At 39.0% G+C, this 27,393-nt stretch overlaps 2 protein-coding genes and 1 long non-coding RNA gene across 4 annotated transcripts; 1 reads left to right on the forward strand and 2 right to left on the reverse strand.

Moving 5' to 3' along the window:
- Positions 1–951: 951 nt before the first annotated feature.
- LOC144659970 (uncharacterized) lies at positions 952–7,837 on the reverse strand. The gene is made up of 2 exons (XM_078520504.1): positions 6,968–7,837; positions 952–2,565 (listed from the first exon to the last, which is right to left on the reverse strand). The coding sequence occupies exons 1-2, from the start codon at positions 7,305–7,307 to the stop codon at positions 2,273–2,275; spliced, it is 633 nt and encodes a 210-aa protein (XP_078376630.1). The 5' UTR covers positions 7,308–7,837; the 3' UTR covers positions 952–2,272.
- LOC144659971 (uncharacterized) lies at positions 2,762–13,747 on the forward strand. 2 transcript variants are annotated; one of them, XR_013572000.1, is made up of 3 exons: positions 2,762–2,989; positions 11,178–11,236; positions 13,556–13,747. It is a non-coding gene; the product is annotated as an uncharacterized LOC144659971 (long non-coding RNA). The 2 variants fall into 2 exon arrangements; XR_013572001.1 differs by lacking the exon at positions 11,178–11,236 and having other exon boundaries at positions 13,558–13,747.
- A 578-nt stretch (positions 13,748–14,325) lies between these two features.
- Positions 14,326–18,372, reverse strand: LOC144660052 (homeobox protein MOX-1-like). Its single transcript, XM_078520610.1, has 2 exons — positions 17,927–18,372; positions 14,326–15,577 (listed from the first exon to the last, which is right to left on the reverse strand). Exons 1-2 carry the CDS (start codon positions 18,285–18,287, stop codon positions 15,309–15,311), a joined length of 630 nt encoding a protein of 209 aa, XP_078376736.1. The 5' UTR covers positions 18,288–18,372; the 3' UTR covers positions 14,326–15,308.
- Between the last annotated feature and the right edge of the window lie 9,021 nt (positions 18,373–27,393).

Genomic DNA, 27,393 nt, shown 5'->3' on the forward strand with positions numbered 1-27,393 from the left:
AAAGCACATTTGGGTTCCTGAAGCTTAGTTGTCCAATATATAGAATGTTTGTTCATTACTGGCGCGATTTGCTGCGCAACTCTCCTAAGAAACTATTTGCGGTTTTAAGATGACACAGATCCGAGCTTGCAATGGATTTTTTCTTTGTATATGCACTAAAACTCAGTTGGAACCTGAAAAAATGTCTAGCATTCTAAGCTCCGACTTTTAGAGTCATACGGTGATTGTTTCAACATTAAGGAGGCTCGCGTCAACCGGCTATCGATTACATATCAACTGACGGACTTTCATCAAGGTCTTGAAGTAGGCATTTAACATACACCGCCGACGGTCATAGCGAAGTGACCCTGCTCGAGTCGGAAGCGGTTAGGGCGATCAAATGTTCTCATTGCTCGCAAACGATTTCCAGATGTTTATTTCAATTTGACTGAAAACTTTTGGAATTCCGGTTAAAATCACGATCTGTGTCACTGCTTTTGGCGATAGATGCCTTAAAATTGAGTTTGCCATGTCGTGTTTGATAGATTCCATTTTCAGTTTAACTTCCACTTGGTATTCGCGACTGTATTATATTATTGACTAATAGTATTGTTAATAAAGACTGCATCACTTTAAGAGTTTTTGCACTTAATGCTAGAAGAGAAAACGGGCTAATATTTTAGGAAGAAGAAAAAAATAGAGCTAAATATTATAAGGGATTTTTCTTTACAAACTGACCAATTGGTGCTATTGTCGTGAACTGCGGGAATTTCAACAAAAAATTATCCAATCCGATCCGTTGAACCATTAGCAGGGTTTAATAGCTTCTTGGCATTTATTTACCAAATAGAGTCTTGGATTTTAAGCTAAAACTACAAAGAAAACTTGAGAACAAATCAAGGCAAAAGTTGATGTGTTCGAGCAAGAATAGGCTAGGACATTTCGGGAGCGAGACAAGACACACGCGAATCATCAAGTGATAAAGATTTTATTGAATCTGCTACTAAGCTACCTAAATGCTCTTGGACATTCCCAAATATTTGTTTTGCTGGTGAGTTCTGTTGAATGTTAAGCTGTGGTTTATTTATTGGCAAAGTTGATACAGAAGTCAAATTAAAGTTGAAACTGAGATAAATGGTATAGCAATAGCGACATGGGAAGTTTACAAGCTGCCAGTACGTTTCTTCAAAAATCAGCTGCAAAAAGTTAACTGTCTAATAGTAGTATCAGCTTCCTTATTGTATACCGAAGCAATACAGTATACAAAGTATACAAATCCGCGAGAATCCTTATGTATGATTAGCTGGATTTCAGCAAGACAAAAATTCCTATCTACAGAAAGTGAACTGAGAAATTGTTGTTACGTATGTTCATCTGTAAAATTTATAATTGATAGACGTCATGTTAGCGGTAAGTGGACGGCGGAGGGAGCATATATTTGTGACTTGTATCAAGGTCTATCAAGATTTTGTTTTACGGACTTCGTGGACCAATGTAACAGTTTGAAAAGGTTTGGCGAACTAGTACGTATGATGGACACAAGAACAAAGAGCTGTGTAAAAGAATGTAAATAAACTTCTGTCCCTCAAAACCTTAATTAACTGTCGTATTAAAAATACCCGAAAATATATTCAAACTCCGCGGTTAATATATGATCTTGGCCATGTATAAACTTCCCTCTGTATATTGAAAGGACTTAAAGGATCAAACTAGAATTAGAAGAAGTAGCAAATAAAATGAACTGCTTAATTACTGGACGATTTTGTCCTTCATGAAGTGAATTTCACTTTGCGGCACATTTCAGGACTGAACGCGAGTGAGAACTACTAAATTTCTTTTTTGTGTAAAATGCCGCGCATTTTATCATGATATAAAAAAGTTGCATGTAATGAAAAAATACTATGAAATAGAAATTGTTCTAAGACTCGCAGAAATTATGCAAATGAAAAGAATCATTTCTATCTCCCGATTTAATTTGCACAAAATAATAATCTGCCGGAAATCAATGCATTTGAATTTGTCTTTTCACACCGCCTTTCTTTTATGCCGCTACCTCAAATGACAAGGACGTTTAATTGTTAGTAAAAGTGTCCATTTCAGCTATCTTTCCTCTTTGTTCATGATCGTACATTGTCTTTTTGTCTTTGTTTGTTCAAACATCTGTGTTTGCTAGAATTTGTTCTTTTCTTTCACAAGTCACAGTACAACCAAATACAGTTTGATTTTTCTCAAACACGCAACGAGGATACATCACTTTCCTTTTCGATTCCTTTCTAAACCCCGGAACAATTAACTAAGTTGCCGTTTCTCCTTCAGCCAGTTCAATAGAATAACTGCTCTTCTTTTGTAATGGTTTGCCTTTGATTCGCTTCCACTTCATGCGCCGATTTTGAAACCAAACCTTTATCTGTCTCTCCGTCAAGTCCAAACTCACCGCAATCTCATACCGCCGCAATCTTGTAAGGTAGTTGTTGCGAAGGAATTCATTCTCAAGCTCTTGGAGCTGATGTTTGGTGAAAGCTGTCCTTTCTTTCCTCTTCTTGTTGTCCGTGGAAGATCTCGTTTTTTCCTCGGAAGAGGGCGAATCTGTTTGGAAAAACAAAGAGAAGACGAAAAATAGCTTAAGTCGGCGAATGCTGAGAGGCGCGCCAGGGTGTCTACAAAAAAACAACTTCTTTCTAATTTTCTCACAAGAAATTAAATCAGATGTTAAAGTCATTTAAGCGGGAAATCTCTACTGTGGCTTCTTAATGGCCTTTCCAGTCTAGGTTTTTGTTTTGAGTGCTCATAACTCGAAACACAGACTCTGTAGGCATGCTTGAGCGCAGCATTAGCGTCTGGCTTCTTCACGCGGTGAAGAGGAGAGCCCTTAAGTGGTCTTTGTAGTCATGCTAAGAAGCAGGAAAACTCTTTTGCGATCCCTTGGTCTTTGATGAAGGGTAAAAAGGAGACCGCCGCCATGATAACCTATGAAGGAAGGCACTCCGGCGAACCTAGTGACGAGCTGAATGTAAGTGATAAAGCCTGATTCCTAAAATGAAATGTTCAGTCAGTGAGATTGAAAAACTGCGTGTATGCTGCAGAGATTTGAGTTTTCAGTCTTTACGGGTTTGTTTCGGTATTTACTTCCAAGTGATTCAGTTCTCTTCGCCTTTTAATTTTGGGCAAACGTAAGAGTGTTTCGTCATATCATGTACGAACGGTTTGTTGTGTACATAGTCGTTATGAATCGAAGCACGGCTCCAGTTTTAGTTGTTTTTAGCTGCTTCTGTGCATTTATTAGTTCAATGAGTCGGCAACGCAGTTTATATAAGACGAAATTTAACTTGACATCGAAATTTTAAGTCCTTTGACGAGGCACAGCTTCTGATATTATGCATACTCGTTCCGACCTCTTTACGGGTGTTCTTTGCGGGCATAAAATGATTAATTGAAGGTTATCGACAAGGGAAATTATGCCATCTATATAAGGAGATAAAAGAAATAAACGCATAGAAATGCTTTCAGTTTATTCACAACCAAAGAACAAGTCCCGAACGTAGAATGTACAGGAATTTTCTTTTAATTTTTATTGTATCCTTTTTAAGCCTCTCCTCAGCAAAAGCATGTTTAACAATACCGAACAAAGATTGGCAAGAATCTTTCAACTTTGCCTCAGGGCTTTTTGTTCTTCTAATCGTATTTACTCAGAGTGCCTGAATCTCTTTTATTTCCATAGCAAGTCTAGATCTGCGGCAAGAAAGCAAATTCTTATCTCTTGTGGAAAAAAACCTGCGATGCTCATTTAACGTTACATAAACAAATGGCTTGAGAACTGTGTTGTACGTTTTTGGAGCCGAAATATGTAAGGACGTCATTTTGATGACTTTCAGATGGGACTATTTATTTTACGTTTGTTTTGGAACTTGCTGCCATTTAACTGTTATTTGGGCACAAAAGAACAAATTACTGTCAAATCCTTCCTGAAATCTGGCTGTTTTTGCATCGTTTGGCTTGCTCAGACTGAGTAGTATTCAAAAACGTCTCCGTATTGTAGGAAGTAGGCTCAGCCACTGACTGAACAATTGAAGTAGATCACGGGGTCTGCCGTATTCGAGATGACGTTCGGTGCCTTTTGAAGCCCTCCCTTCTAAACCGCACCTAAAGAACTCCGCTAAAATCAACATTTTTGTGGTCGATCAGTGTCGTTTTCTCTTGATAATTGACCAAGTTCTAAAAGCAGACATATCCTTCTGTGGTTTTGAGTCAATGAACGTGTTTAGTGAACCTAAAGAGGGGCCTGTCCTACCGTTTGGGAAATTGGTGTTGAAAGCCGGAGTGCTTTATAATACTGTCATAGAAGAAATTATTAGCATATACCTAAAACCCTTCCTTGTAAGTTGTTTGTAATCCAGCGGTACAAATTAAGTTTTATATACTGAGCGTGTCGATTTTGTTTTTTGGATTTAAAGAAAAAAAATCTCTTACTAGTAACAAAAGTTCAGTTCTTGAAATTCTTCCAAATACTGGTTTCTGAAATTCCGGCAAATCGTTTCTGTCAGAGCGCCGTACTGCAAGTCAACGAAGGTTTAAAACTCTCTGCTTCGGTTCTGAGATTTATCAAAGGATTTGTCATTTATGTTATTCAACTGATCATGTAATACAAGTAAATCTATACAAGTGTAGTAGTTGGAACCGTCTGAAAGCCAACACCTACTGTGGCTTTCCCAGGCAGCCCCGCTGTATCAAACAAACAATACTGTCTTCTGTCTTTAGAAACTTATGGCGTATCTATGTGTAGATGTCATTTTACAGTGTTATAATGTTTAGCTCAAACACCAAAGACATTGTTTCTGTCAAATGTATGTTCTTGATAAGATACAAGAGTCACTAGTGCACTCAGAAAATAAGGAAATGTTTTGGCATTCAAACTTGTCACTTCGTATCGGAAAGTTTGTTACAAGTATCATGCATCTTTAGCAGTTCCAATCCGTGATCATCACGGCATTTTTGTCTCTATCCTATAGCATCTAAAAATTTGTTATTTCGATAAAAAAGTATGCTTTAAAGTGATACAGTTTTGAAGAAATTGTTTTTTAAACTGCAAAAAACTTTACCTACATTTTGAGCTGTTTCTGAACTCACGCATCTAGTAGTTTGAGTATGTAAGTCAAGCATGCGGCCCATTTTGGACAATGCAATAACTCAAATGATTCATAAAACCAAATATTTTTCTTTTAACCAGAGGCTTACATAGCGAATTTTTTTCCACAAATGTTTACTCCCACTTTAACTTTTAAGTGTTAAGAAACCGTTATGTTTCTCTTTCAAGCATTAATTTGGAAACAGAAATAAGCACCAGAAGTTGCACAAACGCTGTCAGCGAAGACATTCGTGACTTTGTTAAGCTCGAGAGTATTTTGTATGAATTTTACCTTAGAATTCTAAAATTTGTCTGTAATGGACATATTCTCAAGTATTCTCTGTGATCTTGTGCTACCTTTCTAGAATAACTGATGATGAAGTGAAATATTTCAAAGTGAACTCAATTGTTAACTAAGCCTGGCAACCATGCACAGATGCAGGGACTAGTCTTGTTTCTCGTTAATTAAGCCTCTTGAAGCTATCATCAACTGAATATACAACACCGTATACGTTCTCTTGTGACGACTAGTTATTCCGGTAGCTAATTTCAGCCGTGTATAAAAGCAGTGTTTAGTAATTGCCAAAACCACAAAATCGGAAATCTAACGAGAGAGAACAGGAATGCATGTTATCAGTTCATGGAGACTGACGAACGACAGTTTGGCAGTTCCATTTCTTTTTGTGGTCTTGTTGATGAACTGTGTCTGAAGTCTTAAAACTCGGACTTTCATTTAGAGGAAGAACAAACCTTTATAATAAACAAAGATACTTAAAGAAATGTGTGGCGCTCGGTTCTGAATCTACAGTTAGCCATGTTGAAGTTTATGATTCTAAAGACAAGCTACAATGGATAGATAACTAACGACACTTTCATTCCTTTCATTTCCTTCACACCAAACCACTGATAACCTTAAAATGTTATTTTCTATCACTGCTAGGGTGCCAGAAAGTTGCGCTTTCAAGGTGAAAATTAATAATTTATTTGTCTTTTAGCAACTGGAAAGTTTGTTGAGTATCAAAGATGGTGTAGTATATAATGTCAAGATTCATGCATTGACTGATTGAGGCAGTGCAAATCTTCGGGATTGACTGTACCTTCCTGTGTTATTCGCGACGATTAAGTGTAAAAGAACAACTAAAAAGAGTCAGTATATATTTACTTTCAATATTTAAAGTATGTAGCCAGATTTGAAACTGCACAAAAAGCCAGTCTTTCAAGAATTGCATTGCGTCAACGTTCGAAACAACCAGGGGTTTTTAGCAATTATAAATCTGTTCAGTTGATCAATTGAGACTGTCAAACTTTCTGAAGAGCTTCTAAATAATTCAAGTCCATTTTCTTAATTTGATTACAGATTACCAAAAAACAATTACTATAAAATAAATAAAAAGTGTTAATTGGTAGGTTTTGCTTGCCTAAATTAGTTTGCGTGCAAATTAATTGTGATGACTAAATGGTAACAGTTGATTTAGCTTTGAGAAGAACGAAGTCGGACTGGGAAATGTTGTGCTATCAAAGACGTAAATTTCTTTGGTGACTAGCCAACGTAATCTATTCAAAGTGACAATTTAATAGTTTATTCTCACATCTAAACGTGTGAACTACTAGCATTATGTCTGCAGAGATATTAACACCAAAGTAATTCCTCTTGATATCGCAACCTCCTCTTCATGCGGCACGAAACCTCGTTGTTCCTGCTAGAGTTGTGAAAGAATAACACAACAAACTTACTTGTGCTGTTGACGAGGGAAGCTAAACAGAGTAATAAGAAGGCTCTGTTTTGGTTTTAGTAGATTATACCGTGTAAGACATGGCAAAGAACCGATAATTTTGCAAAGAAACCAAATCAATCGCGGTAGTTACCTGTTACACCGTCTTCGACCGATTCCGCTTCATTTTCCTGATCTAACTGCTCACGTTCAGTTCTAGAGCAGCTTATGTTTGGTCTCCAAGCTTCTTGAAGCATACACGAAGGACGATCTTCTGTCTGACTGCGGTGATGTCCACTCATTTGTTCGGTTAGGTGCGATAGCGGAGGCGGAGGATATCGCAGTCCTGACTGAACCTGTGACTGCAAAGGTGTGTTGAAGTTAGCACATCGCGGTTGGGAATAGCCATAAGTATAGTGCAGTGCTCCTGGAAAATTCTGTGGAGCGTAAGAGTACGAGCTAGGCTGAACAAACTCGTAAGTTCTTGGGTACATTTCCGAGGATTAAAAGCTAGAAATCGGTAGGGTTTCACACCGCGGTGCAGGCTTGTCGTATCAAAAGTAATTAGCAGGACTTTCTCTCGCTGAGATTAGGCCGGTCAGAGAATGCGCGCTGAAATTGATACCGTCCACAAACAGACCGCGTCGATTGTGATTGTCAAACGGTCAACACGACAGCGTTACATTTCAACAATGCCGTCGTTTTATTGTCTTGAACATCAACAAGGCTCTCAATGAGGTACATGGCTTGCAGCGCGCAAATTTCATGGAACGAACGAGCGAGAGGTTTGTCCAAAAACTGCGAGCTATAGCGCAGCCGTGACGCTTAATTAGTGGTTCAGTTACACGCGCGCAGAATTTGTTGATTGGAAATTCCGCGCTTGGTTTCGTTATCTGATGGAGACTTGCATCACACATTGACAAGATCTACAGCGAACTTTACTGCTGTTGGAACTTTTGTTTTTGTGCGTGTTGTCAGCGTTATTTTTTTTTTTAATTTATCGATAGTTGCGCTTTTGCATCTTTATGCAACTTAGTTTCTGTAAATTATGCATTCTTTTGCAGCGTATCTCGAGTAGCGGATATTTTTTTGTTGTAAATTATCACGGTTTAAGCGAGCTGTCGGAGTGATTAAAAAACCACAGGTAGTATGGCTCCCAGCCGTGTTTATTAACAAAGAAAAGTACCGACACATCACCTCAAAGTTCTCATGAAAATTTTGTGAAATGTGCACCAGATGTGAGGACATTGTGTTTGATTTAAGTACTGGCCATGCGCAATACCCTCACACTGCAGGGGCGACATTTTTCGTTTGGAAATTACTTTGTGATCACCGTCTCTCAACTGGTCAGTTCTACCCTCGATTCCTCACTTTTTAGCCAAGTTGGAGTAGTCTTCTTGCTGTAGTTGTATGTTTTGGGTGGTGTTTGTTGCCTTTCTATGCCTTGAAATCTCACCGTTTGTTTACTGAACGAGATCGGAAGACAGAAAAGCGGCTACACCCTTTTCTTAGCTCTTCAAAGCTCGAGATCTCTGCAGTGTATTCATCTCAAATAAAGTCGAACTCTTGGTAGGATTGCTCCCTTTAGTGAGGGCTTATTTATGTAAGGTGAAAATAGTATTGGTTTTTGTTCGTTGAGTACCTAACTTTCATAAAGTTTTCGGAGTGAAATATGTACAGTTATTTTGTTCGTTTCTGTGCTAGATATTCCTTGTCCTTATTACTCTGTGGTTTATATCTTATATTGCTACCAAGATAAAGGCTAGAAACGTCTGCCAATTTTTTTACAATGACATCTTTATTGCACTTTGTTATCTCACGCAAAATTTTCAGTGTATTGGTCAAACCGCTTTAATGTATTTCTCATAATGAGATGACTGAATTTCAAGGCAGATGAGGAAATTTATCTTTGGGGGACAGTTCTTTAATCGTCAAGGTTGAGTTTTTACCAGTCTAAAAACACAACTGGGTTTCTTTTTACTATGATCTACTATAGCTCACACAACCTAGAATTGTTGTAGCTTTTTTCCGCAGTGGTTTATTTGCAGTTTAAACTGAGGTCAGCTACATTTAAAAACGCGCCATTTTCCGGATTACAAGCGCAAATGACCTTTGTGTTTGCTACTAAGCAGGCAGTAATAGAGTGCAGTGGAGAAGGACACAATTTACAGTTGTTACATAAAGCTTATTCAGGGTACATATCATTATTATCACGATGGCATTTCGGAATTATATACTTGCCACGATGACCAGTGTAATAAGTGCCATTATTTGTTGTCTGAAACAGTGGCGGAGCGGAGCATATCTCAGTTACATTCCCTTTATACTCTGGAATTGAGCCAGTAGAACTGTCAGATTATTTACAAATGAAGATAAATGTAAGTGACCAGTTACGGCTCGGCACTGATTTCAGGCTAACTACATCCGGATATCACAGTCTCAAAACCGCTATATGTAAAAGCGTTCGCCGGCGTAAACAGATATTTCTCATTTCAGCTCGTTTTTTGTCTAGAAAGGACGAGATCATGAGAGTCTCTCAGTGCAGAGAGTTTAGCCTGGTATGACTATCTGACGTACAAATAAAAAATATTTGTTTAAAAAACGTCTCCCTTTGTTTCAGTGTTCTAGTTTTAACTTGGTTTCGCTCCATTTTGTTTTTTACTTCCTTTTCCAATATAACTATCATACAGTCATCAACTTTTTGAGCTGTTGTCAATGACAAACAACATAAAGAACAAAACAACAACAAAACAAATACTTGTTATTCTTTCTCTCACTCTCGGTCGAATCTATAACTGTAGCCAGTTTTTTTTTTAAAAAATAGCCATAAGAATTACAATCAAGGCTCTTCAAACAATTGCGGTATTCTCCACTCCTCAGCACTTGTAAGTGCAGATAAGTACGCGAGAAAATCATTCAGTGTCAGTTGTTAACGGTTTGTTGAGAATTCCGGAAAAAGTTCTTGAAAATTAATTGACCTTTTTACACCATGTCACGATATCCTTCTACATAACTGTACATTAGGTACAACTGTTACTTCTCAAGTGGATATCGCCTAGTACGCAATAAACATTAATGCCGACCTATGCCAGGTATGTTCCTAACGCCTCATCACTCATCCACTGTTTGATTCTAGGAAACAATCAAATCTTTGCCCCCTCAAACTCGCAGCATTGGTAAATTAGTCCCTTGCTGAGGTGAAGAAATTCCGGTTCGCGCGGCGCGGAGTTTTACAAGCGCTCAGCGGTACCAGCGTGTGCTTGCTGTTCCGACTGGGAATCTTTCAGTTGGATTTCATTAGCACTCTCTTGCCCCCTCAAACATTCAAGAATAAATTAGGTAGTCACTCAGTAAGGTATTCCGCCGACCTGTCGGGTTTCGACATATTTTTGTCCACTCACAAAGAAACAATTTTAAAAACTGACAAGCTAGCCCAATGTTACACAGTTTAACCTTGATCCATTGTGCTTGTGCCGCTTATGACCTCATTTCGGCATAATACAAAACCACGGAACGCATAATCGGAAATAATTTTACATAGCTAAAAATTACCTTCTGTAACGAAACATATTTTGTAACCATTTTTTTTATTTTTTCAAAACTGTAAGTATTGAGGGCATGTTTAGAGCAGTGAGACTCTGTGTGCAAGCGCTTTTTTACTCGCTGTCGCAGTATGATTCCAATTTTGAATGCCACCGGTGCATTTCGCTTAACTTAGATTAAGCTGAATAGGCTGCAATCTTGGACAATAGAAATGAAAAATTAAGATCAGGGCGCGTTTTGGTTGTTAGCGCGAAATTGTCATTGATTCGCGGTGGTGTTGGACGACATTTCACTTTTCGTTCCGCCCTAGCTTGGTTGTAGTCCCAATCAAGCCCAAAGAGTTAATTATACTAAAAAAAACGAAGAAATCCATCACCAGGGAGGCCGGCATGAGGCGATGCTGTCTTGAATAATGTATCACCGACTGAACTGTATAGAACTGCGCGCAAACGACCGCTTTAATGTTAAGTTAGGACCCAGTTAGGAATAGAACAAACTCTTCGTCAGTCTCTTCGGGCAGTTTGCAAACTTCACCCTCCCAGCAGGGGCTGTTGATATGATACCAGTCGGTGTGGGTAAAGGGGTTTCGAGACAGACATTTCCTTACATGTTTATAACTGACGTGCTAGATCACGCTTGGCAAGCCCTTTCTTGCCGCCTGGAGGCTATCTTTAGGCCTGCAACAAGATTGTTATGTTGCTACTTCGCCTGAAAACTAAATATTGTCCTTCAGTTCCCAAGCGAGTTTGTTGCGCCGACAAAGTTACATGAAGAAAAATTAATACATGTCAATACCATTTTTTTTCTTATTTGAATTTTAGGAAGTTGTCATACTAGCCATTGTGATCATTCTTAATCGTCCAAGATTGGGATCATTTGGAGATATTTCAGTTACCGTATTTGTTATTATGTTGATAAAAATAATTAAGCTTCGAATTGAGAACTAAAAATAAACTCCTCTTTTTTACTTATTGTGTATTTTAATGCCGCCATGGTTTGAATATTCTAAATATTGCTATCGCAAAAACTTAGAACTTACAAGCGAATCGGTCACCAGTTTTCGAACTCGGGCCAGGGAGCCGTGTGGCGGAGCCGGGATGATGTTGCTAGGTAGCGGGAATCGTAGCTAACGCTTAACATCTGCAACAGCTGAAGACAAAAATAGAGAGCAAAGGGTAATTTTAGCAAACGATGTTCTAAAAATACCAGAACAAGATTTAATAATAAAGGTCGACTTTCTGATATGATCGCTGCGGCAAATGGAGATCGCCAGCTGTAAATAGGCAAGGTCTCTTTCCCATAACAATTTGGTTAGCGTGCGCGGTCAGCCATTTACATAGAAGTATGGCGTTATAATTATGGTCAAATAGGTACAAAAAACAACAACAATATCACTTAATTAATAAACAAAAACTATCACTCTGTCATCGCAAAACCGCTGCATAAATTCAATCGAGAAATGATCGAGGAAGGATTTTGTTGTAAATTGAAGAGGCTCAGGTCGATCACTGTTTGTGTCTGTTATATATACACTTGTCTATTCATTCCAAAAAATAACAGTTTAAAACTGTAGTTAGACATTAATTAAAGAAACACTTCTATGCCAAATGAGCACGAATTATCAAAACAGGACAACATTGAAACGAATTGCAAAAATTGGCTAACCTTGATTTCTCTCAATCTGTATGAAAACGTGCTGGTCTACATGGTGCTTAAAACCACCCTATTTTCAGTTTCATTATATGTCAGCTGTTAGTAAACTTCCCGCAAGAGCTAAATAAGTAGAAAAAGTTCGATGCTTCTATATAGCCATTACTCTGGCATAAATGGAAACCAAGAGAAACGGAGCGCCAATATAGCCCAAATTTTCCCTATCCCTGCATTTCATCATGTTATAAATTAAGAAAAACTGGTTCGTTTTTAGCTTTGCGTTTTTGATTTGGTGCACTTGGGAGTTTGGAGAGCACTCGAGAAGCTGGTGTTATTGTCGGCTATCGCCTCGAGCAACTCTTACACTTCTTTCGTTCGATTTCGTGCTGTCAAAACTCATGCGTGCACCATAACTCGAAAGGCGCACGCTATTAAAAAAGACTACCTTTAAAAGTGCAAAACTATTGCCCGAAAGGACGTAAAAAAATAATATTGAAAAATGTATATTCAATTTTCAAAGACGTAGAATCATACCGTCTGTCGGTTGCCTTCAACCGCTTCAGGTGGGGTGGATCACTGTGGAACTAAAGTTGTCAGTGACAAGAATCACGGCGTAGATAAGAGCGAACTCTGAGAACATGTGTTTCGAAGCTGGTGGTCCAAATTACAATGATCACCCACGAAAACCGGAGATAAGCTTATCTATGCTTCCTCGCCGGATTACCAAAGAAAGTGGCATAAAGTCGGTTCCATAAAAAGACATAAAAGATGGTGTTGACATCGAAGTCAAGTTTTTAAATTTGGAAAACGTGCCACGTTCATAACTGCTGCTAATTCGAGCTTATTGTTCCTAAAGCTACTCCCTTAATTTTAGGACTAGGAACTGTATTGCGCGAATCGTAGTTTATATATTTTATTATAGTTTCATTGTTGTTGTGCATGACTGAAGGGGACACTTATAAATGCACATAATAGTTTGGTGGTCTTAATGTTGCATGAGAAGAAGAAATCATCAAGTGAAAGATATACTCCAGTATGTCTGTTTCCAGAGTGTTCTGCCTTTCTGGCTGTCAGCATTACAGATCATTACATCAAAACTGACCAAAACGAAACAATGTTTACTGTCTATCACAACTTCCTATAAACTGTAGACTGTAGGGTCGACCTTTCGCCATCGTCTTGAAAAGGTCGTCAAACGGTGGATTTCAGAGATTATTGTCTTTGAGAAATATCCTAATCAAAGAAATATGTCAGTTGAGTGAAAACATAATTTCTTCTATGTATTCCATATCTAAAATGACAAAGAATCGTGTATTTCTGCCCTGCACGGAAATTTGCCAGACCCAATTTCGAAATGTCAATTCTTCTTAGTGAATGACATACATTTTCTTAAATGTTGGTTCGGAGAATTCAGTAGTACATCAGAGCAATATCTCAGGCGTCTTTTATTTATTGATTTTTTTGATATATATTGACTTTCAATGCATTGCAACACGGTAAGAACGCTTTTTAGACAAAGAAGCTTCTAATGGGTTTCTCCTTTCTCTTCAGGTGTATGGGAACAACGAAACTGGACAATATTCCCGGGAATATTTCGCAATAACTGCCGTTTTGTGAGTTGGCGAATCGGCACATTGTTTAGCCCTTGAGATGTCAGACCACATTGGCTTATTAAAGGCCGATTTGCAACGAAGTTGTTTAAATTTTGTAATAATTTCTATAAGAAACAATAAACTACAAATTCTTACATCGTTGGGTTTTGTGACTATTCATAATTCATTCAAGGTAATAGCACGCACGGATTATGTGATTTGAGCACACTGAAGTTCTTTTGTAAGTCAAGCAGCTACCCTTCTTTTGAATTGGATGTTCTAGAATTTAAAGGGGCTTCACGAGTCCCGATAACTTAAACCCTCGGTAACTCGAACCTTTTTCGATCCCCCTTTCTTATTTTACCCTCCGGGATAACTCGACTCTTTTTCGATTCCGAAGGGTTCGAGCTATCGCGATCACCGAGGCGTGTTCCGATTGGCTGAAAGCCATGTTATGTAAAAAATGTAAACAGAAAATGTCGTAATAAAAATCATAGTATTTGTGCGATTCGCGGTGATTATCTTATAAAACATCATTACAAAAAAAACATTTTCAATAATCATGCTATATAAACACTTGAGAATTCAAAAGTACACTCTAAAATTGTACTTATTACGCGACCAGTATATCGTTTGTGTGATTACACCATAAAGTAGAGATGGTAAATGATTCTACTGCAAGTGCTGCAAAGACTGGAAATGTACTACTCTCGCGTTTTGTTGTAAATCTTACTTTATTTTCTCTAACGTTGTTTAAATTACTGAACATCAGATCTGTTTAATTACACAAAACTGTAATTAGAATAATGTTAATCACGCTCGCTGTTCTGCATTACATCTTGGTAAATATACATATTTATTTTCAAAGCTTTGGTCTTGTAAATAATTTGAGTTAAACAATAAATAGCGTCAACACAGAGATCCCATTAGATCTCTTAAAATTATGTGCTTATATTATATGCATGGCCACTTATTACAAGTGCACAACTCGAGAAAAGTTGAAATGATTTCTTCCGGAAGATAAACCCACAATGAATAATAACGGATAAATTTTACACGAAATGCCAAAGAAAAAAGCCGGCTCGAGATCCTAGCGAGCAAGCCATACATGGACGCAACCCTTGCTTATTTATGCTCTCTGGCTGTTTTCCAATATACCACTGATTCTATATTTCAAAAAGAAAAGAATCTTGGAGGAAATACCATTTAACACGTCCATATGATGCGGCGCTGCAACAAAACTAATTTAATTAAAATGTCTAAAATTTTAATTTCAAAGTCTAGTCTACCAGAGAAATGACCTGGCCGTTGGGTGGATGATTGTGGTAAACCGAATAAATTTAGAAAACCGGAACGTCATATTTACAAATAAAACAATAATAATAGAAACAGTGAAAACGTAAAGGCGTTATTCCTTTCAATCCTACGGCGATCTACTTCTATTTTCTCCTAAACATTGTAACACGTTTTTAAACATGCGAGGGACGAGAATACAGGAAATGATCAACTGGTTGAATTGGATGTCAATCAAACTCTGCGAATGAAAGCGAGGCCATGAAAACTGAAAACAGCGTCACAATCAACTGACTGTTTACAATCTTTACAAATTTACAACACGAACTTTACACCGAGGAATTAAGGTTTTTTTTAGAAGAATGAACGATAAGTAATATTAAAGAACATCATTAATAAAACCAAGTGTCCCATTGTTCAATAAACTGCTAATTCCATTTGATCCACACTCGTGGATTTCTTGGGCGGCATTCCCCCTCGCACTCTTTTCCATTTCATTCTTCGGTTCTGAAACCAAACTTTGACTTGCCTCTCGGTTAAATCCAAACTAACTGCCACTTCGTATCTTCTGAGCCTTGTGAGATAGTTGTTACGGCCAAATTCTTTTTCCAGTTCATGAAGTTGATACTTTGTGAACACTGTTCTCTCCTTTCTTGACTTGCTCTTCGACCCTTCTGTTTTTTCATCTGAAAGATAAAATGTTAAATTTTATTAAACCCTGCTCTCTGTGTCTTAGTGTGTGACCATTCAAATGAAAGCTATTGAGAAGTATTTTCATGCGGTACTGTTTGTTTTTCAAACCTTGTGTCAGAATAAATTTGGGTTTTATTTCACTGTTGAGTTTGTGTACTCTTGGTAGAGATTCTTAATGATAATACACTCAAATACTCTGTATTGAAAGTTAATAAAAATCTTTTTGATCAGCAAAAGCCGACATGCGGACCATTTATTTTGCATGTTGCAGCGTACACTGAACATTTAGCACGAATTGCTTAAACAAAAAAAAAACATTTTATGGGTTTAAAATGTTTTTTAGCAGTAAAGTTGCTTTTGTTGCCTGACAGTAGCACATTCATTGAAAGAGACCCTTCACTTCAGAAAAAATTAAAGGAAAACTCTCAAGAAGGGGTAAAACAGGGTAAAAGCTACTAGCGACTCACTAGCGAGAGAACAAATACACCCGAAATAGACAATCCGAAGGGGACTGTTTTACACGGAGAAATTTCTTCTTGTTAAGTTGAATTCATCACTGTTTCGTGAAATGATCTTTTTGTGAAAGCATCAACCTGCGATGGGAAATTTCCTTGTTAACTTTGACAGACATTCAAGTTCGTTTTGAGATAAAGCAGTGTCTTCACAAACTAGCCGACAGAATATCCTGGGGTGTACCTAGCTTGTTCTTGACCTACGAATTCTCGAACCACTTTTCGTTTCCCTTGGAGGCTCGAGAAACCATAAGTCCATTATTTTCTTGCATGTTCTGTTTGCTAAAATTGCTAAAAACCACAAACCACGACTCAGAGCCCCGCCACCCGAGGAGAGAGGCCAACCGAAAAGACAGGAAAAACGGCACGCGCGGCCGCGCGGACGCGCCCCCCGCCCGAGAGCACCGACGGGGACCGGAGACGCCAGAGGCACTCCCCAGACCCAGCCACAGCAGCCCGCCCGCCCAGCGCCAGACGGAGGCCCCGCCCCGCCCGCCCCCGCGGGGGGGGGGGGGGGGGGGAGAGAAGTAGAATGACCTGGAGGCAAGGAGGGGGGCGGGAGGCGGAGGGCCGGGAGAGGGAGGGTGGGGAGGGGACGGAGGGGCGAGGTTCCTACGACTTCAGATGGTCAAAGGAGGGGGGAGAAGTGAGGAGGGGAGGGGGAACAATGGGAGAGAGAGAAGTGGGGGGGGGGGGGGGGACGCGGCCTGACCAAAAAAAAGAAGAGAAGGGGACCAGAGGGGGGGGGGGTCCGACAGGAACTATAGACTATGACAATTAAACGCGAACTGTTCTGGCCACTCCTGTTTTGTCAGTTCCGACGCGAAGTCGGAAAGTGCACGCACGCGTTTGACAGTTTGGTTTCGCAAAGACGATTTGTGCAGAGGATTTCCTCAAATTTCGAGACACACTTCTTTGTATTAACCTGAATAGTCGAAGGAAGACTAGATATCAAATAAACTGTGGCTAAACGAGAAATCAGATCAGAAGTGAAAGAAAAAATTCAGTAATACAGTACGTGCGTTGTAGTTTATTTTGGGACTATTTTAGAAGCTGGAGAAGATTTCCTCTTTCGATTTTGTGGATGCTTTCCAGTAGCACGATCTCTTTTGTCGCTATGCTAAATTAAACTAACAACGAGATAAAAAGCACAGAAAACTCCAGTTTTTATGTTCTATGGCTTTAGGGCAGCACAGAAACGAACTAAGTATTTTCTTTTACAAAGTATGGTACCGACTGAACATCCTATGCCCTGCTGAGTTTGTCACGGATCGAAGGTCGCTATATGCTGTATTTTTATACCAAACTATAGCTGGACTTAGCAAAGGCTATACACAAAACCTGAAAAAACCGGCATGAATAGGCTCATCTAGAAATGCATTCCTTGAAAATGCGAACTGATATAATGGTTAACGATTTATTGTCCCATGTTAACGTGAGGCGTTTATTCTGGCCCAACCGAACGTAATTCTTCGAAATTTTTTGGCCGAGCGTTTGAATTCATATGAATTTCTTTCAAAACTAAACTAGTTTTAAATTTAATGCAGTGATGCACAGGCAGCTTTGGTCCAACTCCGCACAGGATAACTAATTCGAGACTGACGGGCTTGCAAGCGACGTACAGTACATATCAAAAATGTAAACTTGTTTTCTTTTCGTTTATGACATTAAAAACGCATTTTCTAGATCTATATGTACAATTAACAGTTCACAAGGTCGAGATAAAATAACATTTAAAAGAAACAGGAAACAAATTCTACGTTCTGCATTTAGAACTTTCATGTAGAAAACACTCGTGACAATCAAAATTTTCGACTGAGCTGAATTTACCTTCATCGCTCTCCTCCAGTAACTTGTCGATGCATTGTTTCTTTAGTGGCTCATCAACGCAGTTGATTGTATTCATATTTGGTGGAGGAGTTGGTGGAAAATGGTGAAGCGTTTTTGTGCAGAAGTCGGGCCTCGAGGGTGTGTTGTCGGCCATTCTGATGCCATCCACTCTTGGGACGTTTGGTACACGCTCGCATGGCTGGTAACTCGGTACACCAGTCGTGTGGATAGGTCCCGTGTGGAACCCGTAGCTTGGAAAGCGATACGAACAAGATGAGTTCATTTCTGGGCCGCTGTAGGTATAAGTGTTGGGATAAGGCGGCGCTTGATAGCCGAAATTTGTCGAGAAGAAATCATACATATTTGTTTTAGTTCTCGACGATCCGATTTACGTTCGCTTTGTCGCGGCGGCAGTCTTTAAATAAGCCACCCTTTGTGGGAATCTGTCAACACCAAGAAAGATACACTCCACGGTTAGGAGTCGCGGTCTTTGAAGTTTGCAACCAATACCTTCAAATGTCCATCAAAACGCGGCTTTTTACAGTCGGAAGATCCCTTATGCGTCATATTTTCGGCACTAACGTTTAGCAGATAGGGGGAGTGAGGGGTTCAGAAATATCGGAAATTGCTCCAACCGCCGCCATTTTCCTTTGAGCGTGTAAACTTAGATCATCTCTCGTACTCGAGGAGACCCTTGAGAAATCTCACTTTTGTGTGTTTTTTGCTAATTGCTTTCGAATCGAGCTCAATTGTTTTATTTGTCGTTGTTCTGCAAATATTGAGGATTGTTTATGCAATGGACAATCCATTAGCCGTGTTTATTTACTCTAGCTGTTTTTTGGCGTAGTTTATTCCCACGCAGTCACCCACCACAGCAGTAAAGTGCTGGTTGTTCGTTGCAATTCTTACAAACCTGACGAAATGCGACATTTTCAGACAAGTTAAGGTTTTGAACCGCCTTGCAACACTTTGACCTGTGATAAACACAGCGCAGCGACGCCAGGAATCTCCACAGTTGCGTTCAGTCAAAACTACAAAGAAACCGCCGATGGGATGCAACACTTCCTCATCATCTGGAAATATTTATCAGCGGAGCAATAAGAAAGACAAAGAGGGACATGTCACGTATTGCCTTTCAAGTGACAGCAAAAACAAATCCAGTCGCCGAGAAAAAAAAATACACAAGGTTACAAAATGAATGACATGGCCAATGCGCTGTAGAAACAAATTCAGTTTATTTCAAGAGGGCATTTTAAGACCGGATGTTGTCTGAAATAAGACTCTTGAAAACACTTGATAGTACTGTTAATTGCATTATAAAAACCTTGAGGACAGTCGCGAATTATGCCGACATCTAAGCAACATTTGCGCATCTACACCTTAGACAAATTTAAATTCACTTTTGTCCAGGATGGATGTTCTTAGATGAAGTTTCTGTACGGAGATTTGCCATTTTATTATTTTTGCCACAAAATGTCGCGATTTTCTAATTTAATTTTGGTGGACGTGAAGAATAGATCGAGAACTCACACAGCGTGAAGTATTTCCGGTGCTGTCACGCGCTCTTTTCACAGATTTTTGTCGCGAAAATTTCCTGTTTATCGCCGGCTTCTTTTATTTCTAATCACAATTGAGATACAAATCTGACATTGATAATAGGTGATAGACAAGAACGCAAATCGCCGCAACTCTGGAAAATGTCTTCAACCGCAAAATCGTGCGACCCGTTGTGTTGATTAATTTTCGTTTATTGCTACTCGTTGTTTTGAGTGCCACATTGACATACACTAAACCGACACCTCAAATTAACTCTAAAGCGTCTCTAAACACGTAGCTGCAGCCATTGGTTTTTTTAGTTGTTTGTAAACAAATGTACTACAATTCTAGGATGTTTTCAACATTTAGTCGTTTTTTTTTTACCCGCTTGTAATTCTCGACATTCCAAGCAAGTTAGAGGAATGAGCGTAGCCGATAAAGTCCGGTTTCCAGCTCTTTGGTCTGTTTGATGGCATACGCCCTTCGTCCAATAGCCTCAAATGGCGCGAAAATGGTCGATAAAGTTTACCGCACTTTCAGGCTGTCGGCCACAAAATGGAATAGTAGGATGGTTTGCGAGAATAATGATAATCATTATAGAGCAAAACATATCCGGAGAACAGCCGTGAATTTTGGTTCTGAAATGAAATATTGGAACTGAAAAGTGACTTCTCATTATGAGATGAAAAGTGTAGTTAAGCTGCTGGTCAAAACACGCGCACTTTTTTTCCTAGGTACTTTATTTTATAAAAATAGAGAATAGAAAATTGGACCAAATGTACATAAGGATATTGGTTCCACTGTTTTTATGTCACTACGCTGAAGAAAAAAATGGAGAAATCTTCTAAGAGTAACCGACTAACAGGTGTTTTAATAATTTGTTTTCTAAAGTACCGTGCGAAGCGCCGCGCCCGCCCAGAGGCCCCACCAAAGCGCCCCCCAGGCCGGTGCGGGCCGACGACAGACGACGGAAGACGGATGGACGCACGAGTGTGAGAACGGGAAAAAAAGCGCCCGTCCCGAAAGCGCCGCCGAAAGCGCCCCCCCGAGGGCAAAGAAAGCGCCGGCGCAAGAATCTTACGTACTTGCGAAGTGTCTTACATAGGAGAAAAGTTGTGTTTGACAGCAGTTCTGAAGCAAAAAGCAAAAATAGAAATCTTGTTCGGCCCGGCTCGGCCACGTCGACTGAGCGGGGGCACTCGTTCTGTTAATTAAACGTATGATAGCAAAACAGCTTTTACTTTTAAGTCCGCATCGTTTTCCCTCGAAGGAACTAGGAGTGGAAATTTTAGGGGTTCCGGCGGCAAACTATAAAGAGAACCAGAAAATTCCCGGTGAGCTTATGAAACAATCGCTGTATGGAAACACCGAATAGAGGTTTAACTGTGGAAATCTGTGTAAATGACCAACTTAGTGTGATACGGCCTGTTCCGATTGTGCTGGAAAGTTGTTCACTGGAATGCCAAAAAGTTGCTAAAATAGTTCTCCAAAATCCAAAAAGCTCCTCGAGAGTGGTTCCAAAAAATCCAAAACGCTGCTTTCAAATAAGAAAAAATCCCAAATATATGCTTATTTCCCTTTGAAGGTAAGATTTCTAAGCATTTTTATGCAATTTTACTGCAACAGAAATATCTCTTAATAACATTTTAAGGCCAAAATTTGTTGAGTTACAAAAATTTCTTTCACAAAGAACAATCGTAGATATCGTTGATGCCATGTCTCCTGACGAGTTTTACAATGCTGAATAATCCGAAAGTTGGAGCATTTGTTCAGAACTTCCTCGTGAATCGTCGACAATTTTCGTGAATCTTCGGAAAAGTTCGAAAAATGCTCGGAAACGTTCGTTTGGCCTTCGAGGTGAACACTGGGATAATCTTTGGAAATCTTCGGTCTAAAAATTGCCCGAAATTGCAAAAAGTTGCTAAACGGTGCCGAGCACAATCGGGGCAGGCCTAGCTGTTTTTTTCAATTGGCTCGTTTTTTCATTTTCTGTGTTGTAGGAACTATTGAGGTAAAGTTTTTTTTTTTCTTCATTTTTTGGCGTTTTTTATTTTGTGTTGGAAATTTTTTTTGTTTTTTTTTTTTTTTTGGTTTTTTTTAAAAAAAAAAAAAAAAAAAAAAAAAAAAAGGGCCCCCCCCCCTTTTTCCCCCCCTTTTTCCCCCCACTTTTTTTTTTTTTTTTTTTTTTTTTTGGGGGTTTTTTTTTTTTTTTTTCCTTTTAAAATTTTTTTTTTTTTTTTTTTTTTTTTTTTTTTTTTTTTTTTTTTTTTTTTCCCCCAAACAAAAATGGTTTCCTATTTCCTTTCACTGAATTCTCAAATGTCTAATTTGTCTTTTTGCGGTCGTCGTGTTTTGACGTGTTAAACCCCAGCCATTTTCCCCAACTATTTCAAAACGTCAAGGAAAGGTTCCTTTACGAGTTGTAGCTGTGATAAAGAACACTCATTCAAAATACAGGGGTGGTCGAGATCGTAAATGATAAAGATACAATGTATATTGATTTTTCATGGTCTAATACGTGACTCACTGTTTGTGGGATGGACTGTGGTAAATAGGGCACAAACAGTCAAGGTTAAAATGTTTTGTAAATATAAATGTTTTAGCTAAGGTCGTGTTGTTTCTTAGACTAACAGGAGAGGCATTTCCGATTGTACTTCTTAAACGGACATTTTGCGGGCAGCTAAAGATCACGATTTAACATTGAACACGATTTTGTGTTCATGTCACACTAGCGAGGCAAGCAAAACATTTTCTTATTTCAGGAAGTAGAATTTAACCCGGACGTTTTAATAATCTATTAATTGCAATAAGCTTTATGCATTAAGCTTTAAATCTCGATATTTCGAAGCAAAATTTGTTTCCCTGTACTTATTTTTAGCTTAAATGTTGTAACTTTTTCGCAAATTTGCTGATTCCCTTGAATTGAACTTGACATTTTTAAGTTCTTTTTCACTTTTAAATTGTCAATTTTTAAAAAAATTGGCCCACACTCGAAAGTTCTTCTCCGGCTGCAGAGTCCAACGTCCTTTTCCACTAACCAAGTTTACGGGTAAGTCGTAAAGATTCTGGATGAAGTAGCTTTTCAAAGCACGGTAAAGCTAATCCGCATGATTAGCGTGACTTTCGATCAATTTTATAACTTTCAAGTGAAGTATTTTGTTTAGAATTTTTGTCCTACAATTTTGACGTCGACCAACCTCAAACCCCATAAAAACAATTTATACAAAAAATTAACTTCTAATCCTGGATTAGTGTTAAGCGGCGTTCGAACAACCCGGCTCAGGTGTTATTGTGGAGAAGCCCTCTACCGGTTTTTGTCACGAGGCTTGTCTGTGGAGGGGGACAGGGGGGGGGGGGGGGGGGGGGGGGGGGGGGGGGGGGGGGGGGGGGGGGGGGGGGGGGGGGGGAAAAAGGGATTTTTTTTTATTTTTTTTTTTTTTTTTTAAATAATAAAGAAAAAAAAAAAAAGAAAACCCCAAGGGGGGGGGGGGGGGGGGGGGGGAGGGGGGGGGGGGGGGGGGGGGGCCCCCCCCCCCCCCCACTTGTCTGTCCGCGGGTTTTTTTTATCCATTACAAAGAAAAAACGACGAGGAGTTGGTCTATTTTTTCAATCGCCATTCTTCGAGCTGCTTCCCATGCAACTTACGAACGCTTTTGTGCGAGAGGCATGCAGGCAAGGATTTTCTATCTGTTTATGAGTCTTTTTATCTTCTTAATTCAAACACCTCCATAAAAATTTCACACTTCAATGTTAGTGGTCTCAAATTGGCACGCTTATCAATTTTATCGCGTTTTTTTGATTTCTAGCAACCATTATGCACCACCACCACCACCAACTTAAGATCCAAAAGGTCTCATGCAGAGGCCATGTTATGAATAATGTGTGTTTTCCCCGACCGAGAAGAGAGAGAAGGGCACGACGCGCGAGGGAGAGGCGAGAGAGAAAGAGGTGAAGAGAAAGAAAAGAAGTGAAAGTGAGGCTTTTTCGGCTTTACTGAAATTGTTGGCTTAACAAAGGATATGCTGGCGGACATGCTACTCTGCAATGTTTTAATAGCCAAGCAAAACACGTTTATTTTTAGCTCTTTATCAGGAAACCATTAATAGTTAATAATAATTAAAGTGTGGACTATTTTTAAACACATAGAGACACGTCTGCTAGGTTTAGGCTACAGTTTAGCAACGAGTTCGGCAGTTTCGTCTTTAATGATTGTACGAAGCTTGCGCAAATCTTTTTATGAAAGTGTAAAAGACATTTACATCGTCTCATGTTATTATTTTAGTTGTGCTTGCATTTCGCGTAATTTCGAGGGTGTAACCATAAAATGTTTTTACTGCGCTTTCAATCAACAGATAAACCGCACAGTTTCCTGTTGTTGTCCGCATTTCATACGAGAAACGTCCGCCGACCCTTAAAACACGTTCACAAATTTAAATTCCTATTTTTAGCTCTAGTAGCAAAAGTAAAAACAAAACTAACATAATAACAGAACATTACAAAAGGCAACAAACAGATTAAGACAGGTACAAAAACTTCATGCTTCTCAAAGAGTTTTTACGCCTGTGCGGATCAGTTTCTGAATCTTTTAAGCAGTTTTCAGCCCGCTCAATTTTGACTGAACTGTACGTGATCGAGGGCTTTTAGCAACGGAAACCAGCCAAGACGTTTTGTAGCAGATCTTTTTAAGAACAGGATTATGGTGGAGAAGGCAGCTGAAATATTTGAAAACTGAAGGAAGCAAGGTACGATAAATTATATCTGACATCAGTTGTTTTCTGCCACAAAAAGAGAGTTTAAAATGGTTGCGGGAAAACAACCCACAAGTTCTTTAGTGCTGTGTTCAGGCTTAGCTACCACGCTTCCAATTTTAAACTATTAAAATATGATAAGCAAACAAACAAATGATAAAAAAATAAATTCACACTGTATTACACTGTATAAACACTATTCGATTTTTAGAAGCAACAGTGTCCCCGATTAGTAGGCCTCATTAGACAAGCAAGAACATTAGGCAAGCAAACACTTCAATAAATTTTTATAATGATGATGATGATAATCCTTTTATATGTTTATACACTGTGCTTATTGAGGTTTTTTTACAAAGCGATATTGTAAACTGAAAATAAGCTTGTTAGAATCCCTGATTTATAACATCAGCATATTGGCCTTTTTTATACTAGATACGTGTTGCCCGTCTGGACGAGTTTCGGCAAACATTTTGTTGTTCGTTTAGTTATTCGTCTGTAGTATAGAGAGACTTGCGTGGCCACACAGGCATTATGGGAGAAGTAAGTAAGTATAAAGACGGGCACAAGACGCGTAACACGTCTAGACGAGCTACTTTTCGTAATTCGTCTTTCAAGACGCATTTCCAAAAGAAGCTCGTCGAGCTAGACGGGTAACTCGTTTTGTGCCCATCTTACAGACGAATAACCAGACGAACAACAAAATGATTGCCGAAACTCGTCCAGACGGGTAAACGTATCTAGCACGAAAACGGCCGAAACTCTAAAAAAGGCCAAACCAAAGATCTTTTGTAGCCCTGGATTAATAAAATACTTGAGATCGGAATAAGCAGTAAACGGGATCCTTACGGTAAAAAGAAAAACAAATTAAAGTCATATGGTGTCTGTAATCAACTTCCTTGCCAAGCACCCGTTGGTTCGTTTACGAATTTAGTTTCGTTTTCTTTTCGTTGTCACAAGGACCATTCTGCCATATATTGCTTACTACATCAGCTGGATGAGGACGTGTGTCACATTCCAGAGGCCCAGCCACCAGCCCGGCAGGGAGACGCCCAGGAGGGAGGGGCGACCGGGGACGAGCGCGAGTGTGAACACTTCATCTTCATTACATCAGCTTAGCCGAGGAGTTGATGTCGGAAAACAGTAACCATGCATGGTTACAAATCACTTATCAAACTCAGCCAGCCAGACCCCCACCCCATGAATTGTTTGGGATCCCAATATAAAAACCACTCAAATCACTTTCAGGCTGACAGAGTCTAAAACGTGAGCGTGATAAAAATTAAAAAAAGTTGTCTAACTGTATTTAATTTATTCTTATAATATCAAGGTTTCGTTGGGACCTTATAGACAGCTTGGGAAGAAAAGACTCTTCAAGGAACATTTTTTTATGCTAATTCGTCATTTCGTCCTATTACGACTTGACATCACATGTACAGTAGCTTACAGTCATTTTTCTTTACCGTCTACCCTTTAATGCAGTGGTGTTAAGTTAAGAAGAAAACTGATGGACGCGCTCATGGACCAAGCTATAAGACGAGTTTGTCGCTAACATAGAGCTACGACAACGTCTAAGCCGTTGGTTGAACTACGCGCCGATTGAGCAGAACTTTACATTTGCGGTTTCAAAGAGGATTGCATTCAATGGCACCAAGAGAGTTAGCGGTAACATTGTTTACTCAGGTGAAAGGCATTCAACAAAGAAGATGACTTAATCCTGAGAGACACGCTTCAGATAAGTGCACAGAACATTGTGCGCATTTTTTGAGATCTTTTTCGGTTTGCGGTAGAAAAGAGGCTTACACTCAATGGCGGTATCTGATAAACAAGGAAATGAAGCACACATGAGTGTTTCGATAACGGAAGACTTTTTGCGTCAAGTACAGAGATAAAAAGAAGCCGGCTTGAGACAGGGTGTGGCTGGAAAAATGGACTATTCACAAACAAATATTTTTCAAAGCCTTTCTCCAACAGTTTATAAACAGCATTTAGAATACGATTAAGGAACCAAGCCGTTATTGATGTTTTTTCTTATGAAGGCAATGTCTTTACGCCGTTTTAACTGACTCTCAAACATTACGAAATGTTTATTGACCGTGGATATGGGTTTCCATAAGCATAGCCTTATTAGGTCATGCGAAAGATTGCTATGGTAATATCAATCCTAATGAAGCAGTTACCTGTGTGCGTGCGGACTTGATGAGCCCTTGATAAACAGTATGTAGCAATTTTTTGTTAAATATTTCTGTCTTTTCCTTAAGTATTTCTCTTTCGTGTCGTTTACAAAGGATAATGATTGCAACTTAATTGTTGTCCTTGGGTCAAATGAACTCTTCCTTATATTGTGCGGTATTCAATACTTAATTCCCTAAAATTGAACTAGACTAATCAATCAAGTTTACTGACGTGAAATGAGGTCGGTTTTACGACTCTAATTTTGACAGGCGTACCGTGCCGACATAAATTTAGTGCTTTTTTGTCGATATCCGGTATCTTGAAGCCTCGGCTTGACTAGAACGATGGTTACTATGGCAACGACAAGCGTCCTTTCAAACCGATCGCAAAAATTGTTCCTTTCATTGAAAAGCCCCTCTGATCCAAATTACAAATCTTGTTCACAACAATTCGATGACGTCTCCTAAAAAATAAACACAAGATCTCAAGGATGCGACCATCAAAGAGCTAATATAATATAAATAGTAAAAATTGCACAGGATATAAAATAAACAGCTGACAAAAAGCGAATCATCGAGTACATAATAAAGAATAATATTGTTCTGTGGACCGTCTAGTCTTGACTGCGTGTACCATCAATACAAAATACAATAAATATAATACAAAAAAAGACTTGGCTCATCCAATAAAAGCGCGTGGAATTCGTATCATCATACAGATTATCCTCTGTCTAGTTTAATAGTAAACAAAGAGTGTTTTGCAGACTTTTTAAAATTAGATTGATTTAGATGTTCTTTGTTCTAGTCGTTCTCCTCACATTAGAAAGTTTAAGGAAAATATAAAGAACCGATGATAGAATCTTTGCTGTTTGAAGAATAAAGCCCAGGGTCGTTTTTTAAAAATTGAATTCATGCAATTCACTGAAATCCGGATTATAGACCCATTATAAAATGCCGAGTAGACAAAGTTTACGAAAATGTGGTGTGCCTTGTCATTGTAACTCCAGTGGT

This window comes from Oculina patagonica, chromosome 7, assembly GCF_052425735.1.
Source record: "Oculina patagonica isolate OP01 chromosome 7, crgOcupat, whole genome shotgun sequence".
Classification (NCBI taxonomy): domain Eukaryota; kingdom Metazoa; phylum Cnidaria; class Anthozoa; order Scleractinia; family Oculinidae; genus Oculina; species Oculina patagonica.